Source organism: Thunnus thynnus, chromosome 17, assembly GCF_963924715.1.
Source record: "Thunnus thynnus chromosome 17, fThuThy2.1, whole genome shotgun sequence".
Classification (NCBI taxonomy): domain Eukaryota; kingdom Metazoa; phylum Chordata; class Actinopteri; order Scombriformes; family Scombridae; genus Thunnus; species Thunnus thynnus.
This window is the reverse complement of record NC_089533.1, coordinates 12,810,591-12,828,540: the sequence shown is the minus strand read 5'-3', so window position 1 is coordinate 12,828,540 and position 17,950 is coordinate 12,810,591. Positions and strand designations below refer to the sequence as shown.

Below are 17,950 nucleotides of genomic sequence, written 5' to 3'. Positions count from 1 at the left end.
TGTAATGTAGAACACTACATGAGGGATTATTTGTCTGCTTCCTCCTTCAATATCAAAGGAGGAAGCAACAATGAACGTAGTATGTTCATTGTTGTCACGGAGGATGACCATGCACATTTTCTCTTTCATTCTTAGCTCTTCACAATCATTCACAATCAGCCCCTTTTTTTTTTTGTAATATCACAAAGTGAAAGTTACAGCTACCTTACTGAAAGCACAACCTTGGCTAAGGACAAAACTGCTATTTGCAAGTTTCACCAATTCTTTGCAGCCTTGCATGCTTAATTAATATTTCCTTTCCTGGTAGCAAGCACGGGTGAGACAGAGCTAATAAAATTCTTATTTCCTGTTAATCATTTTCATAGTGTGTCGTTAGTGTGCATCATGACACACACCCGGCCTATCAGAGTGCAGGAAATGAGACTGAGCCTGTCTGAGTGGCCCCATGCTGGCAGCCTGTGTCTTTAAGGAGCCATGTAAAGAGGGCGTGTTCAAACACACTACTGAGGCAGGAGGAGGCATTGTAGTGAGTTATTGCGCTTCAGAGCAGCAGCACCGCTTCTGAGGATGCGGTGACAGCAGCAGTAACACTTCTCGGAAAAAGAAAACAGCCTCTCTGTCCAACAGTGTTATTTGGATTCCCGTGAACTGCTGATCTGAACGTTGAACATCTCATTTCCTTTGACGAATGCGCCCCCATTGTCAGCCTGCTGGGGGCCTAAAAGTGGAGCTGCACCCGGCTTTTATGAATGGGATGCTCGGTAAGTGTGTGCGCGCTTCAATATTTATACTCGCACTTAGATTTCAATCTATAAAATGTACCTTTGCTTTTGTTTATGATGCTCAAATGTGTATCTTTTATACTGCTGATGTAGACAGTGATTCAGCAAAGCGCACGGTGCGCAAGGCAGCTGATGCTTTGTAGTATGGCTACTTATTGTTCTCCTGCCATTGACCCACCCAGAATCAGAGCATTATTGTAATGTGATCGAAATATTAGACAATGATGAAGGCGAGAATGGATCAAGTGCTATTAAATTGAAGGCTAGAAAATTATTTTTATTGTTTACTGGAGCCTTTATTTGTGGAGACAGCTGCTGTGGCGAGAATCGAGCCTGTTTTGTCTGCAGTCCTTCAGCAACAATATTAATTTAGTAATACGAATATTAATATTGGTGTTATTAGCTTGTTTGGGAAGGTTTTGAAGCGGAAATGAATGAACAATGTTGATATTTTTCACATATCACTTTCCCACAAAGGAAAACCGCAGAGGCCTTACATGAGAGCAGATGTTGAGATTCAAAATATTCAGAAGTGGGTAAAATGGGTTTGTTTATTCATTTGTTTTTTATTGTTTGTTTATTTGTTTGTTTGTTTACCAGGGACAGTGCACATTAATCAACATTTCAGTATCCACATCAGTGTGAATGTGCCAGAGTTAGCTAATTAGTCCCTGGGTAGGTTATTACAAATTAGTGATCAAATGTCGTCAATACAATGTAATTTGGAGATGTTTACATTCTGATTTTCAGATGCACTTTTAATTACTCTAATGTAACTGTGCAAATGTATGTTTTGGCAATATTGGTTTATTTTGAACATCTGTAAACTTACTCCAGAGTCAGTAAAATGTCTTTCTGGGCAGTAGGGGGACTTGAATTAGGGCACATCCAGTTTTAGATGATGACTTAATGTCATCACACATTACACACGTTCTGCTCCAACATGCGGTGTAGGCCTGTCCTGTTTGTCTAGTTCATTACCCACAGTGCCTGTTGACTTGGCAGTCTTGTTCAGTTTGCTTGGCAGGGGTGTCACGATGGCATCTGATGAGCTCATTGGCTGGGATAAGGTAATGGACTTCAGGTCTGTAGGCCATCACTCAATCACTGCCATACTGATAAGAACTCCTTAGCATTTGTTTGAGGAGATAATCTTATCAGTGGTCTGCTTGTGGGGCAAATTGGGTGGCTTTTCTTTGTTTTTGCAGGTTTAAATGTGACATTTGACCTGAGTTATCCAAAACACACAGAGGGCTTTGTAAGATGTCAAATTGCTCCACCTGGACGCTGTGATGGATTAAGGTGGACGACGCAGCAAACAAACAAGCCTCATCTCTAGGATGTATATGCCATGGCTTAGCTTGTTTACCTTTTCACAGAAATGCCTCTAAAATGCCTTTCAGGACGGGCGACTTATTTAAAACCGGTCTGCACAGGTTCTGCTCCCTCTACTTTTTTCTGTTTCTTAAATTACAAAGTATCTAATTGCCTGCAGGAGACATGTGTTTAGTGCCTGAAGGTGAAAGTTATCCTTCCTCCATGTGGTGTTGGACACTGTGCCAAGCACTCTGTTATGGGGCACTGCTCAGTGTAGACCGCATTTGCTGGCTCATAGCCCAGAAAACACAACCTGCTCTGAATTTTGTTTACAAAAAAGAGTGGTTTAGAGTACTTTCATTTCGACAATAATCAGCACCTCAAGACACCCTCTTCAGTAGTGCTGGAGTGCAACTTTAGTATGTTATTTGTGGCCAGTGAGTGTATAGACCTGCATCCATGTTTGAACATGTCTGCAGTTTGTGTGCTCGTTTGAGGCAATGCGTGTGTCCTGTCCAGGCCCTTTGCATTCCAGGAAATACCGACATAAACTGTTATTTTTTTCCCGGAGGAATGCCTCTGAGGATGCGATAGTGAACTGCTGGATTATTATAGAGGACATGACAAGTCTTTTGAGGGATGTGTAGGACAAATATATCATATTGGATTGTTGACATTGTTCTTAATTACTACCACAGGTCTGCAAATGATACACATAAATCCTAACCCGACGCGCCAGATGGTTTGTTACACAAAAGCATCTGAGAAGTTGTCCTTGGAGACTGTTTGGAAAGGGGAGGGCACTTTCAAAAAAAATACTTGGTAGGTGATTGGATGAGTCTCACCTCCCTCTCACCGTCTATTACTGTCTTACCTTGCGAGGCAGCTGGATTCCCAATGCTTATTGGTCCGAACCAACGGTGGTTCGGACACAAGCGTGTAAACTTGAAGCCTTACAAGTTGGATTCTCACGTGATCTTGTGATGTCGTGATCTCACGAATCCAGCTGCCTCGCAAAGCAACATAAATCCCAGCTGAGGGAAAATTTAATTGTTGTAGAAAACCTCCATTCTCTCAGTACAGAATTTATGGACACAGTTGGCTTGTTTGCAACAGTTCATCAGTTCACTTCCATGACCTTTTTTTATAACCTTGTTGTCTCAACATCAAATCCTAAAGGCGTCTCATGTGTCAGTGTGTGAATGTTGTGTTTGTTCCTGTGGCTTTTGTTTAGCAGCATTGTTTTCTGGTCTGCATTGTGACCCAGTATGCTGGGGTTAGTACTATAAGCCAGAGGAAATGTTTATTCTGTTGTGCCATCCTGTTTCCTTGTCACTAGTTGTAAATATTGAATGGAGTTGATATCAGTGTAGCGTTAAGACAGTGACAATGGCTTATAATCTTAAACCGCTCAAAATGTTCTCAAGTCTGTCCAGAAGAATTTGTTAGTTGTGTTGTTTGTTTTATTTTTTGGCACAAAGTCATTTTGTATTTCTATCTGAGCCAGTCTCTTCTATTTGATTTGATTTGTATAAATCCAATAATTCAATATTAAATTCTAAAAAAGATGTAACACATGCAATCTTTATCCACTCAAGAGTGTAGAATACTCCTCTGCTGGCACAGTTTGCCATACACAAGTCAAGTAGTTTCTTGTATATATTTTCAAATATAATCTTTGACAAAAAGAGTCCTCAGCTGTTTGATAGCTGCTTCTCTGGCTTCCCTCCAGCCAGCGCATTTTGTTGCTTTTCTGCTGCTCTGACCCTATAATTATGGCACTCTTTCACTTTAAAGCAAGATGCTCTGGATCCCATAATTTCCCCGCATTCTTTCCATCGGAGGAGTACAGGTTTTCACTCGAGTGTTTCAAAATGTAAGCATACTCCATCTTCTGCAGCTCTTAAGAGACACCTGGCCAGTCTCTGTCAGTCTGCTTTGGGTGACGATACGGACACCTGGGCCTGAGGCTGTCATCAGCTGTGACTCAGCTACGTGCTATGGAGAAGATCCGATTGGAGTCCTCTTCTAAAATAATTAGTATCACTGACCTTCAGGCACTCCACATACTGATATGTTGCATTTATGGCTGTTGTTGAGCATACAGCTTCAGCAGTGGCCCGCATCCCTGTAGGTTATTAAAACTCTGTGTTGATGGAGATATGAGCTGTGTTTGTTTGGTTAGCCCATCAGTAATACAGAGTGATGGAGCACAGCCTTGTTGATATTGTGAGTGGTCAGGAAGGGCAGGCTGAGTAGATTTCCGGAGAGATGGGAGGCTTTATTAGCTCATTTTCTCCCTGCCCTTCCTGTGGACGTACCCCCTAACACGACAGCATGTTTCTCTGTGAAAAAAAACTTACATCACATGTGGCTATGCAATCTCTGCTTTTGGGAAGCAGTAGACTAAAGCCGTTTTCTCGTATGAACTCCAATGCCCTTTCACACATGTAGCACACAACGGGAGATTGTCTGTGTCAGATGTGTTCTCAGCTACTAGAAATACTCTGTTTGGTTTAGGTGAGGGATGGCGCCTGGGTAGAGAGCGTGCAGGAGGCTAGACAGGATGCAAAAAATACGCTGTGGTTATAAACAACCAATTCTCTCGCCGTTCATTGAATTTGTCTGACAATTTTGGCATCGGCCCTCACCAACAGAAGTTCCTGAATCCTGTTGTCTCTCCAGTCAGACATTTATATTGGCGTCTTTGTGTAAATGATCCTTCCTCTTCACCCTCGGATGTTTGTATTCTTTCGGTTTCGCGCTCGTTGATAGAAATGTCATCAACACGCCCATTGGCTTGCTTAGAATTCTCCAGACAATGACTTACTTTATTCACACGTGGGCTCAATCGGACATTACACGGACTTTGTACTAGGGAGCTGGCAGGGAGCAGTCTGTTAATGTCTGGTCCAACTGATTGAGACATTTGCCTTCTCACATACACCTCCCTCCTGGTGATGTCTACATAAATTCAGGGTTGCAGTGCATGTGTGAAAGGGACTTAATTGCTGTATTGAGGTTACTGGTGTCAGTCAATCATCTCAGCGGTAATTGGTCATATTTGAGCAATTCTACGTGCATGCACAGTTTGAGAGTGCTCAGATGTTGTTCAGACAGGGATAGTTATTAACACCCTGTGGCTAGTTGTTGATCTTGCAGGCCCAGCTGGCTCAGAGTGAAAAAAGCTGGGGAAATTTTAGCCACGTCTCATCGCTGAAGACATTCAAAATAATGTTAAGTGGTTATTTCTGGCATGCTCTCATGTTGATATCGCCAGTGTCAACCTCCTTTCTGCTCATTCTCTCTCTCTGATGATGTTGAGACACTCTAAATGCCAGACTGGTGCCAATTTTTAGCCTCCCTTCTGCCTTCATTTGTGTTTAGATGCCATGCCCAGTTAGTAGATGACGTTGATGTGGAGCCATGCTGGCTGCAATTTCACTAGCATGTTTGTAACTTACATTCTGATAAGAGCAAGGAGTAGGAATGAGCGTTATTGTGTGTGTGAAAACGATGTTTATCAGTCTTGCTTCTCCCGCAGAATACTTTTCATTCTTCAGTGTGTTGAGCTGGATAGAATACAGCATTCTTGTCTGCCATCTGCAGTTTGTGTCTCTAATATAAGCTGTCAGTTTCATCAAAGCGCGGGGGCCGAGAGAAAGAGACGGAGTGTCGTGTCTGGAGGCTGTGTTGGCTGTAAATGTAAAAGAAACAAGTCATCTCCTCTTGGGTGTCAGAGGTCAGCTGGTACATGTCGAGCTGATTCGCTGCAGGTCTGTTCTCTGCCAGAACCCTTTCATTGGCTGACGGGGCTCTTCTTTTGAAAGCTATTATAGTGTCCTCGTCATTATCTGTTCGTCATTTTTCCTTCTTCTCGCTGGCTTGTCTGATCTATATGTGTGACAAATAGGGAGTTTTATAGTTGGCCTATTGATGATTATGATGACACTTTTAAGTTTGAAGGGTTGCTCTATTAATACAGCCTTGATTCCATACTGGTTATGTGGAACAGTCGTTGTATAATCTTTTACCAGCTCTGATGGCTATTTTTGAACACTGCTGAATTCTTGTAAGTTTGTTCATCCCATCCAAGCTGCTTACCGCTAATATTCCACTCACTGATAGACGGATAGCAATAGATTTAGTACTCAGAGATAGGAATGCCAATTGAAAAACCCGCAGGCACTTTTTTTTTTTTTAGCAGGGAAGCTCTAAAAATCTGTTATGCTTTCTTCCTAACTTAGCAGAATTTCCTGCTGGGTGAGGTGATATTAGCATAACAAACCTGCCTCACACCAGCGTGCCAGGTATGAGTGGGGATGGCAAAAACACTGTCATGTGATTTTTTTTCTTTTTGTGCCTCCACGATGGCGACAGTCATGGCCGGAGGCATTATGTTTTTGGGTTGTTTGTCCATCCCGTTCTCATGAATGTGATATCTCAGGAACGCCTTGAGGACATTTCTTCAAATTTGGAACAAACGTCCAATTGGACTCAAGGATGAACTGATTAGATTTTGGTAGTCAAAGGTCAAGGTCACTGTGATCTCATTCACACAAATATCTAATAGGATAAAATGATGAAGTGATGACATTTTATATCCAAATAGTCTCTAAGTGAAGACAGCATGTTTCTCACTGGAAATTATTCACTGGAATCATACATGTCAATGTAGTGATAACTTCCATTTGTGCAGTCATTTTTTCTTCTCCTTCCTGTACTCAGAGACTTTATTGTTGCATTTTGGAGAAATAGTTTTAGTATTTAAGGTGTTTTTACTTGCGGTTGAGGATATATCTCATTTTAGCTTTATTAGGAAAATAACTGTCTTTTCTCACTTTTATAATTTCATTATATGTCAGAATGTAATTAAACAGTTGGTCATTAAAAACTAACACACATACAGAGACCAAGGCTTATGTGACTGGTCAGCAAGTGCAGAAAAAGTCTGTTACCATGCTCAGCGTTTCCCCCACATTTCACAGCTACAGATTTTGGATTTGCCGTGCTCTTTAGACCACAGAGGATTTACACTTTGATCAAAATGAGCCCTTGGCTTTCTTGGCATATTGGAACTGCATGGTGGAGAATAGCATGGCAAATGGGCGGCAAGGGCAGGAGGGCACTGAGGAGATACCCTGTAGGTCAACAACTTGAACAGAATTCACAACACGACAAGCAAATGGTATGCCTCTCAGAGTGCCCCAAATGGGCCATTTAAGCAACTGTTAAATCTGGCTTTTATGTAAGTAGGAGGGCTTTATTTGTAAATTCTCATTAAATCAGCATGTTCTCTCATTGCTGTGTTTATCTCAGAGGGCGTCAAGTAAAGTCAATTTTATTTATATAGCACCAAATTGCAACAGAAGCATCAGCTTGATGTCTGTTGTTCCCTGCCTGTGTGATTGAGAGATAATGTGATTTCTACTGTTTGTCCTAGGGCTGCTCCTTCCTAAATGAGATATTCAGGCCCGCTAACTGAGTTGCGTGACAGATACCTATCTACTAAAGGCTATTTGTCTGCTTAATTACTGGAACGTGTGTGTGTGTGTGTGTGTGTGTGTGTGTGTGTGTGTGTGCGCACTAGCCTATTCCTGAACAGTATACCTCTTGTCAGTGTTGCACTTAAAAATGCAAGAATGGATGAGAGCTTTCACTGACAAATGGGATTGCAAATGGTATGACTGTGACTGTCAGGCTAATTTTCAGACCGAGCAGTTTTGAAGTGTCAGTAGGTCAGAGGAAACCAGCAGTTTTAGTCCTTGTTTTTTTCACGCAGATTTGGGTGCATGTGGCCTCCCATCCCCTAAAATCATTTCGCCCTCAGGTCATTCAGTTGGCCATCCAGGTCAGTGGCTTCAAATGAGGCAGACGGAGAGCTCCCAAAACTGCAGCAGCCGTCCTCTCCCAGACAGCAGAATACACGCTGGATGAATGAAGTACAAAGAAGATGCATCAATACTCAATTAGGGAAATGGCCCATTAGACATGTTTCAGAGTGAGCATGTGTGTGCGTGTGTGTCTGTGAGTAATCTCTTGTGTATTAGTCTTGACTGGCCTAGTGTGAGAGTATTGACAAGAGAAGGAAGTCGATATCATTCTTTGATTTCCTGTATAAATTCACTGTCTTCTGTTTGGGGTTTTTTGTGCTGTGTCCATTTTAATGGATGCATGTTAACTGTGAGTGATTTGAGTCATCGCTTAGGTTTACAGCGGACGTGTGTGTTCACTTCCTCTGATGAAGCATCTGTCTAGTTGTTGTGTTGAGAAATGACTGCGGCATTTCCTTTGAGTTACAATTCTCCCAGGTGTACAAATTGAGGTTGCGCTCTGATTTAGTGCTGCTTTTTTCACCCGTTCGGTAGCATGAGTTCTGTTTTCTTCTTTCTATGTTATTTCTGTGCTTTAACCTCAGACGATTTGGGTGTGTATTTTTTTTTTCCCACAAAGTAGTGGCTATAACCATATCATATTTAAGCAGATTTAGAACCCCCCCATTAACCTCGGCTAGGTATTTATATTGATAAAATGTGTATGTGATCTATAAACAGAGGTTACATTACATTCCCATGGCATAAATACATTTGGGGAAACAGGCTGAAATATCATTTATCCAAGCAGATGTTAAAGGAAGAGAGAAGTGAAGCAGCATTGGCGATGGTTTGGAAACATTCCTAGTGTGCTCAAGTTTATACGCAGTGTGTTTGTGCATGCATGAATGCTCTGCTGCTTTTTACTCAGCAGTTGAGAAATACCACATCCACATCAAGACATCTGCAGAAATATTCAAAATTCTTCAAAAAGTCTACATATCATTTAGATAATATTTAAGGTCTGTGGGTCAGAGAAGTGTGCAGTGAGTGTTAGTTTTTCAAGACCTTATAAATGGTTTCCGATTACGCTGTCAAAATAAAATGATACAGACATGTTTCATTCGCTCGTCCTGCCTGTTTCTGTCCCACATTCTGTGTCTCCAGTGGGCTCTGCTGTAGCCAGACCCCGAGTGTTGTGAAAGTCTGTTTATGAAGTCAATCCCCCCGCTGTGACCCCGTGGTTCCCACGCTAACTGCCTGCTGCCTTCTCAGGCCCTTTTCCACTTTTTCATTCACGTGTACACCCACACGTGCATGTACACACACTTTCGCAAGGATACACAAAGCTATAAATATAGCAGGGCTGTGAATCAGGTTTGAGGTGGCTGCAAATGGTCTGTGTGGCCACATAGCTGCCTGGATCTGGTTTAGATTGAACTGATGAAGAACAGTCTGCCTGCTGGTCTGTGACAAATTTCTGGACCCATGTCCCTACAATGGGCAATATTGAGCTTTTCAGCTTGATCCTGGCCAGGGGGCGGGGGGGATTGAAATGTAGGGGGCGGGCTTTTACCATCTCCTCTTGTTTCATCTGCTGGTTGTTTTTTCCCTGTCTGTTTATGCCACCCAGAAGCAACTAGTCAGAAAAAACTTGTTTTTTGGCTAGGTGTGAACTATTTCTCTCCCCCTCATTATCTCCCCCCCCCCCAAAAAAACAAATCAGAACATGTAGCTGCAATAATAAACATGTTTTATCCAAAAAAGGGCTTTTTGTTTGTGTGTTTTGGCACAAAACCATTTGGAGTTCATGGAATCTTTTCATCGTGTCTAAGCCTCAGTTAAAAGTGCTACAATCTTACACGTACTTTATTAATTTTTATAAATTAATTTCTGTTTTGTCATTTAAAAAGTACGCAAAACATGGATGGAGTAAATGAGCAGAAACATAGCAGACCTCACATTCAAAGCTTGTATTGTCTGAGCTGTAGGTTGACACAGAAGGAGGCCATGTGTTTAAGCCTGCAACACAGAAGGAGGCCATGTGTTGCATGCTTCTATGAAGCCTGAAGCCGAGTGCAGCCCATGACAGGAAATGCTGTCGCTTGCTTGCAGGAGGGTGTTTCCATAGCAACCGAGGCAGGTGAGGGTATTAACAGGAAAAGGAGTAGAGGCTCAGCTGGCAAAGACGGGGGGGGGAGATCCTGCCACATTAAACAGCCTCCCAACGGCATTTCTACCAAAAACAGTTCTGACTTCAATATATTTTGAAGGCTTTGCTGTAGAAAACCAAAGTCAAAGTTAAGTCGCTGACTGTTTTGATGATCTTCCTATGTCAGTGTGAGTAAACAAAGATAGAGGCGAGCCAGAGCAGACTTAACATAGCAAGGTAAGCGTTTTCTTCAGGCCTGCTTTCGTGAAGCCGTAGAGATTTTCCACCCACATCCAGAGGTGCATGTGTTTTTGATGCATGTCTGTAGAAACTGCTTGCACTTCATTTTGCAGACCACCATGGCGGTACTCTTTTCATGTATGGATCACTAATGAGAAAACCCTGCTCCTATCCTCCAGTGCAGTACCTGTGGAAGCATCAGTCTTGCTTAAGGTTTTCTCTGTTTGGACTACATGTTTCAATAATGCAGAAGGTCGTTTTCTATCAGCTGTCAGTCACAAATCTCTAAGGGCTTAAACACTGTTGTCTAAGAGGAAGATGATTAGGGAATATTTTCTGTTATTTCCCGTCCCTCCAATTGCAATTCCATATACATTTGTCAAAACAATGTCAATTGCATACCCAGATGACAGGAGTGTTATTGTTCTCTGATGCTTGTATAATTGACTTCATTTGCCTGAAGAAAGATTAGTTTTTTATTGTATACATTGTGAGTCAAAGTTGAACTTCACACCAGAAAATCCCTAGCAGCTCTTGACTACCCCTCTCCAATTTATGTTGGTCTGTGGTTGCTGTTTTGGTCTCAATTATAATGCAGTTTTAAAGCAGAATCCTGTGGTGATCCCCATCTTTTTTTTTCCCAGTGCATTTTAGAGGTCATCTCACATTGATGTTGGAGTGCTGCTTATCATTATGGAGTTGCATAATTGATAGCTTCGGCTCTTGTAATTAGTGGAACATGGAACAAAATTCCTAGAAATATTTTTTGTTTACTTAATGGGATTTAACAGCCATGTGTGAATATTGTGCAACATAAGGTGGAAGTTGTGCAGTAAATAGATGAGATCATTTGAGCTTGAAGACTTTAAGCTCCTCATTTGCTTTATGTTTCAGTTGATTTGAGCCTCTTTATTTTTGTTTGGTGTGACATTGTAGAGTGTTTCCTGTGTCTTAGTAAGTGGGTTTGTACATGACTTAAACTGTCTTTTTTTTAATTGTGCATTAAGTTTTGACTGATGTATCACTTAAAAAGTGTTAGTTTTTTTGTGTTGTATTTTAAATTGAGTTTAGGTTTTGTGTAATATATTTACTTTATTTTCATTTTTCAGGTTTCCATGCTGACTGGAATTGAGGAGCATCAATATTCATTCCAAGGTCTCTAACAAGGATTGTACTGAAGATTTGGGAGCTCTTTTTGTAGCCTGACCACATCGCTCTACTACCTCTTTGTGCAAACAACAACAACAAACTCCTAATCAGCCACCATGCCAATCCTAAAACAACTAGTGTCTGGCTCCTCACAGACCAAGCGTCGCTCACGCATGGACCTAACCAGGGAGATGATCAGTGCTCCTCTGGGTGACTTCCGCCACACCATGCATGTAGGCCGCAGTGGTGATGCCTTCGGTGACACCTCCTTCCTCAGCACCCGCTCAGGAGAACCTCCCTCCGAGACCACATCCTTCCCTCGCTCTCCCCGACCTGGCCTCCTGTCTCGCACTTTCAGGAGCAGCAAACGCTCCCAGTCTGTGACGAGAGTGGACCAGCAGAGAGACAACTCCCTGATGGTCCCTGGAGAGTCACCTACCTATGTGAAGAATGCCATGTCCCTGCCCTTCCTTAATGATGAAGACCGAGGGGACGATCTGGTGGCAAAGAGTCTGTCCTCCAGTCCTTTAAAGCAGCACGGGGAGGTAGATGGGAGAGGTGCGGCTGCAGCTGCTCACTTCCTGGAGCTGGAAGAACGGAGCTTTGGTGAGCTGACTGAGCTTCCAGAGAGCTCCCGCCACTTCGGAGGTGGAATGAAGCACGCCGAGTCAGTTATGTCCTTCCATGTCGACCTTGGACCCTCCATGCTGGGTGAAATCCTGGGGGTTATGGAGAAGGAGGATGACGATCTTGGCTACGAGGAAGGCAAGAGCAGTGAGGGCCGTGCCTCACCACCCCTCAGCACCCACGGAGAGGAAGAGGATGACATGGAGAGGAGACAGGATGAGAATACAGAGGAGCAGGTGGTGGCGGAGGAAATCGCAGAAGAATTGCAGCAGCAGCAGGCCTCTTTGCATCAAGCCAGCTCTGTAGATCTGGAGCCTGAGCATGGAGGACCCTACACCCCAGAGTACACCCCAGAGACAAGGCCAAAGCACTTGCAGCATCTAGACAGCTGCTCTGTGTCCAGCTCTGGCTCTGCTGCCCTGGATGAGAAACCAAACAGCCAGACATATGCAGGAGATACAGACAGCGCCACCTTCAGTGCCCCGCCTGAGGAGGAAAGCAACTTCTCCTCTTTCTTGGAGGATGAAGATGATGAGATTCGCGTATGAGATTCTAAAGCCTTTAAAAAAAAAAAATAGGACAGAGCTCTGGAAGGGGTTTATTTGAAACTTGCAAGTCCTTTGACAAGTGTGGATTTGCACTTGAACCAAAATAAGACACTGTAGTCGGATACTGTGGGGATGGGATTGTGAAGAAGACTAACTTCTGTAGGTCTGCAAAAAAAAAAAAAAAAAAAAGAAGGATTGACTGCTACCTTAAGATGAGCCAAGACTCCGTCTATCAGAGATCCTCACCCTCCACTTTCTGTTTGTCTATCAATCCGTATCTCCCTTTGAACATTGAAGGAACTGACATGGAAGAGCAGCCACTTTTTGAATATGGAACATTCCAGAAGTAAGCGGGGAAGCAGCAAGGACTGGTTAGAAAGGAACTTTTGTAGGAAAAACACTTTCCATAACTAAGGCTCAGTTCCAGCTTTCTCTCTCTCCCCTCTCACTTGACGTGTCACATGTGCTTTTTTCATCTAGTTCGCCTCTCTTCTTGCTGCGCTTTCTCTCTCTCTGGCTGTGGGACATTATAAGGCCTGAGCTGAACAGAAGGCCCCTGTCACCACAGGATCACTGGTGGGTATCTTGTCACAATAAAGGGGGCTGTGTTTGTCACTGGAGTGTGAAGCCCTGCCTTGAGCCTCTTTCATCTGAAAATATTATAGTAAAGTGCCATAGATCTGTCATAGTTCCCCTCCTTATGTAACTCAGGGTCCTTGTGACACTGTTTAAAGGCTGCCGTTTCCTGTTGTAAAGCTGGACCACAAAGCCAAAACCAAAATTCTCTTTTGTTTTGTTTTTAATTACTGTGAGCGCCACACAGGCTTAGACTCAGTGTCAATTAGAGAAAAGCAGGGAAGTAAAGCAAATGGAGATACATTATCCTGCATTAACTATAAAGCATGGTGTTACTACAGGAAACCAGAAGTGTGAAAAGAAAAGTAGCGTGTGGCACACCGGAGAGGGATTACAACACTGTTTGTTGCCCTCTTCCTCCAATGAACTTTTTTTTTTTTCATCCTGAAGCCATAATGTTCATGATTTTACAAATGTCCGTGAACTGACATGAATTGGCTATCTTTCTTTTACTAATCTGTCCTTTCAAGTAGAAACTGAAAAGAGATGATAACCACTTCCTTCCTTCCTTCCTTGTTTTTTGCACATCTGAGCAACTGCAGTGGTGCAACTGAACTGTGTAAAAGATGCTGATCCTTATTAGTCCAGGGTCAAGCCTTATGTACAAAACAGTTTCCACCACTACGTATGAGGAAGGTTTTAGGTTATGTATTGTTAAGTCAGTGCACCAGCAGGCACGATTAAACCAGACACTACTAGTATTTGGTGTTTAATACCTGTTGTTTTTATTTTCTTTGAAAAATCTTCTCTATTTGTGTTATGTCTGTTTTGAAGAGTCGGTGGAAAAAGAAGACACAGGCAGCAATAGATGCAAGAGCATTAAGAAAATATTACTATTTTTATGCAAGTTGCATAGTCATTGCAGCTTGAATGTATCTCTTGCATCATTAAAAACTGTGGACAGAAAGTATTGAGGCTCAGTTGTGCTGATTGATTTCACTGCCTTAACTGAAGCTGACAGATGTGCCAAATCATAATTATCTAGCCAAAAATAATTTGGTTGTGAAACTCACTCTTGGGAGAGCATGTCAAATCTGTCTGTCACTTCCTTCTGTGTGGTGGTAATCAATGTTGAACTTCAGTTAAGAATTTCAGCTTGCAGGTTAAAAAAAATAAAGAAATAAATAGGGTTGTAAGACCTAATATCATGCAGGAAAAATAATGAATTTGCATAACTGGACATTTATGTTGCCAATAACTCAAACACTACATAATATATTCAGGTAATTTCCACAGTTTTGTGCGAATGGGAACTTGTCTGTGTTGCCCTTTTTGTACAATGTTTATGTATATTATGCCTTATTGTTGTCTTCTTTACAGCTTCTTTCTGTACTATCCAAAATAACCTATATTTTTCAATAAAAGAAATCCTGAACATCTTTACTGCTGTATATTGTTATTTTTCCTCTGTCCTCAGTACATCAGAAGATAATTTAGTATATGTATGCATGAAGTGCTCCTCAATCAGCAGCATTAACAAAGGAATTCCTTGAGTGCTGTCTCTGTTTCCTGTCTCTATTCTCTCGCTCTCCCAGAAGAGGAAGGAAGGAAGCAATTGAGGCCTAGTTGGACATGTCTCTTATGTATTAGCTATACAAGCTGAGAATGGTGTGTTCGTGTGTGTGTGTGTGTAAAAGATGTAAGCCTTATTTTAAAAGCTCCGCTACCCCCATGGAGCAGCTTTACGCTTCGTAACTTACCCGTGCAGATGTGGGAGGGGTGGAAGACGGATGGAGGAGGAAAGGTTTATCATTATGGATATCTGCTTTCATAAACAGGGATGACAGGTTGTTTTTTTTTCACCCTGCTGATTAGAAGATGGATGACTCTGGCAGTCATGTAAGACCAAGATCCTGCTCATCATCATGGACTCCTAGCTGTTGTCAGTTTTGAGTGTACAGACCATGCTTCGGCTTTTCACACACTACTGAACCCCTCATGACTCGGGCAAAGTTCAACGCACTCTGTGTTGTTAACACTGGCTGCAGACAGTTCAAGGTCTCACCCTTCATCCATCCACATTAAAACTGCACACTGAAAACACAGCTCTATTCCTCTTCGGTATCTTTTTCCGATTCAATCTTTCATGTCCACTTTGGAGGATGTTTAATCTCCTTCCACTTTCAGGTTTTCACAGTCACATTATGCCAGCGTCCAATCTGCCAGGGGGCTGGAAAATGTCATTATTCTTACACTTGTGGTAAAAACAGGCCATTTATATTGATTGTTGTGGTCAATAGAAACCAGTAGTGCTATTGATCCTGCTTTTTTCTCTGTTTTAAGTCATTATTCTTTTAAGACATTGTTTTGTTTGTTTCTTTTAGAAGGAAAGACTAAATCTTCACTTGTCACTACTTTTGAATTTTCTTCTAAAAGTTTTGTTTTTAATCACTTCCTTGAGATAAATTATTTTTATTCATTTGTGCTGCTGGCCAGCACTGTGGAGCAGGTTGCTTTGTCCAAGTCTTGTTATGTACTGCCATCTAGTGTTTACTCGATGAGGCTCACATTTGGTGATGGGTGTGTCTGTAATGGCTGATTTGACTTTGGGGTTGTAAATCGAGCTCTTAAATACCTCTGTATCATCTTACACCCAAAACATCACATTGATTGATTTGTTTTATTTTTATTTGATGCATTTTACAGTGTTACATCAAACTATTCACACTGATCACCAAACGTGCCAAGTGAGGTTATTTGGATGATTTGTAGTAAGAGGGAGGATATGAACACAACTGTTCAAGTTGAACTTGACACCGGAGACGGCTGATTTGTTCAGGAGGCTCAGCTCATCCCCCTCCCCTATAGAAACTCATTGTAATTTGAGTCTGCCTTGCAGCTGTTTCTCCCTTTCAAACACCCTGGATGTAGTTTCTCATCTGCTTCAGCAGTGGCTGTCAAATGTCATTTCCCTTTGGTTTCCAACTCGCTTTGAAAATCGTATTTTCTTACTCAAGCCACCAATGGGAGGCGCTCATTGCCTTTAGGTTTATTATGTCAGGAGCCCCTGCCTGGACCCACAACCTTTTCCGCCAAATTCCATCAGCAGACTTGCAAGTCTTCCAGGAGGCCGGCGGCATGCTGAAATCTGGAAAGTATTAAACAACCTGCTGGTGGAGGGGACTGGGGAAGGGAAGGTGGGGGGCGGATGAAGGAGAGAGAGAGGGGAAGTAAAAAGTGGGGGATGGGGGAGAAAAGAAACAGAATACAAAATTGTTCATATACCGCCCTTTGCCTGGCTCTGCTCCCTTTCCCCTCCCACACACACACACTAGTGTGTGAGCTTCCCTCAAAAATCCAGACCACTCCCCAAGCAACTCCAGCATTTTTCTTTTATGTTTGCAGCAGTATTTTGCAAGTCCTTTTTTTTTTTAATGGGTCATAAACAAACAACCAATTCTGCTATGTAGTTCTGCACTGAGGGAGAGAGGTTGGGGAGAGTGTGTGGGTGTGGTGTGTGTATGAGAGAGAGTGTGTGGAGTTGTTTGCTGGCACAGAACTGAAAGGCGAGTGCCACGGTCGAAAGCCCTGACTGTGTGTTTGTGGTTGGAAGTGAGAATGAAAAAAACTGGATGGCATCCAGACATCCTTTCCCATGTTTTGATATACATATCTCTGACCGAATGTATGCACAGTATCTGGGAGGGCATAATGTGCCTGAGAGAGAAGGCCCACCTCTGAGAAGATGTATAGAATCTGAACTGTGCCGAGATGTGTTTTTAAGCAAGCAAGCAAGAAATTAATCTCCCACAGAGCAAGATCCGTCCTCTCTGTAAAGTGTTGGCGCATACATTGATTTTCTTATTCGAAATTCTCAATAATAATTTCTTCGGTTCTGCTAGGATCTGCTCTGATAAAATTTGATGGTATTTCAAATGTCATGACATATTTGTTAGTCATTCCGTAAAGACTTTTCTCTTCGGCTGTCTTTTTATTGATTAAATCTCAACCTCTGTTCCTGGAGTAATTTATCTTTGCCTTTCCAAATGTTGCACAGCCGCCTTTAGTTCGGTCTGCCAAGTTTCAAGTAACCAAACAAAGTGTTGGACTGACCGCCTACACAAACTAACTAACTTTATCATTAGGAAACATTTTTTCCCCCTCCATGTCTTCAAAGATAGGCTAAGGTATTCCTCTAGGCCAGCGATACACAGCTATACGGATATTGGTGTTAACAGGAGCAGCGAACATAAACATTCCAGTACCCAGTGTTGACCTCTTGACCTCTAAACCCTGGAACTGCAGGGCCGGCAGCAGGAGACCACACACACGTGGGGGGAGGAGCAGGGAGGATGCAAAACTTCTCCGGTGTCCTCGCTTTAAAGACCTTCAGATGCCTGTGCTGAGGACTGTGAAAAATTAGCCCATCATCTAAACATCAGCGCAGTTCTCCTGCTCGGGGGATTGTTGCATGTGCAGGTATGTCAGAATGTGGGTATGGCTTTCTCAGATGGAAAAGTTATTCCAAGCGAAACACTGCTGCTGTCTCTCTCATTCTTCCCTAGTCGTTGTGCAATGAGCAGTTTCCTTTATAAATCTGGAGATTGTGTCATAACTTTTTTTTTTTTTTTTTTTTTTCTGGGCTGAACTCAAATCTTCTGCGTTAAAATGTGTTTTTCCATCTAGCAAAACCACAAGTGCTAAAACCGCCTTCAACCCAGCAAGACTGCACCATGTACTCACTAA

At 42.4% G+C, this 17,950-nt stretch overlaps 1 protein-coding gene across 2 annotated transcripts; it reads left to right on the top strand.

Moving 5' to 3' along the window:
* The first annotated feature begins 493 nt into the window (after nucleotides 1-493).
* cdc42ep4a (CDC42 effector protein (Rho GTPase binding) 4a) lies at nucleotides 494-14,647 on the top strand. Of its 2 annotated transcripts, none has more exons than XM_067616431.1 (2): nucleotides 494-761; nucleotides 11,414-14,647. In XM_067616431.1, the coding sequence occupies exon 2, from the start codon at nucleotides 11,570-11,572 to the stop codon at nucleotides 12,626-12,628; it is 1,059 nt and encodes a 352-aa protein (XP_067472532.1). In that variant the 5' UTR covers nucleotides 494-761; nucleotides 11,414-11,569; the 3' UTR covers nucleotides 12,629-14,647. The 2 variants fall into 2 exon arrangements, with proteins under 2 accessions (XP_067472532.1, XP_067472533.1); XM_067616432.1 differs by lacking the exon at nucleotides 494-761 and adding an exon at nucleotides 10,151-10,301.
* The last annotated feature ends 3,303 nt before the right edge of the window (nucleotides 14,648-17,950 follow it).

Bases quoted from the DNA above. Each gene is read 5' to 3' on its own strand.
- cdc42ep4a (XM_067616431.1), top strand. From the start codon at position 11,570: ATGCCAATCCTAAAACAACTAGTGTCTGGCTCCTCACAGACCAAGCGT.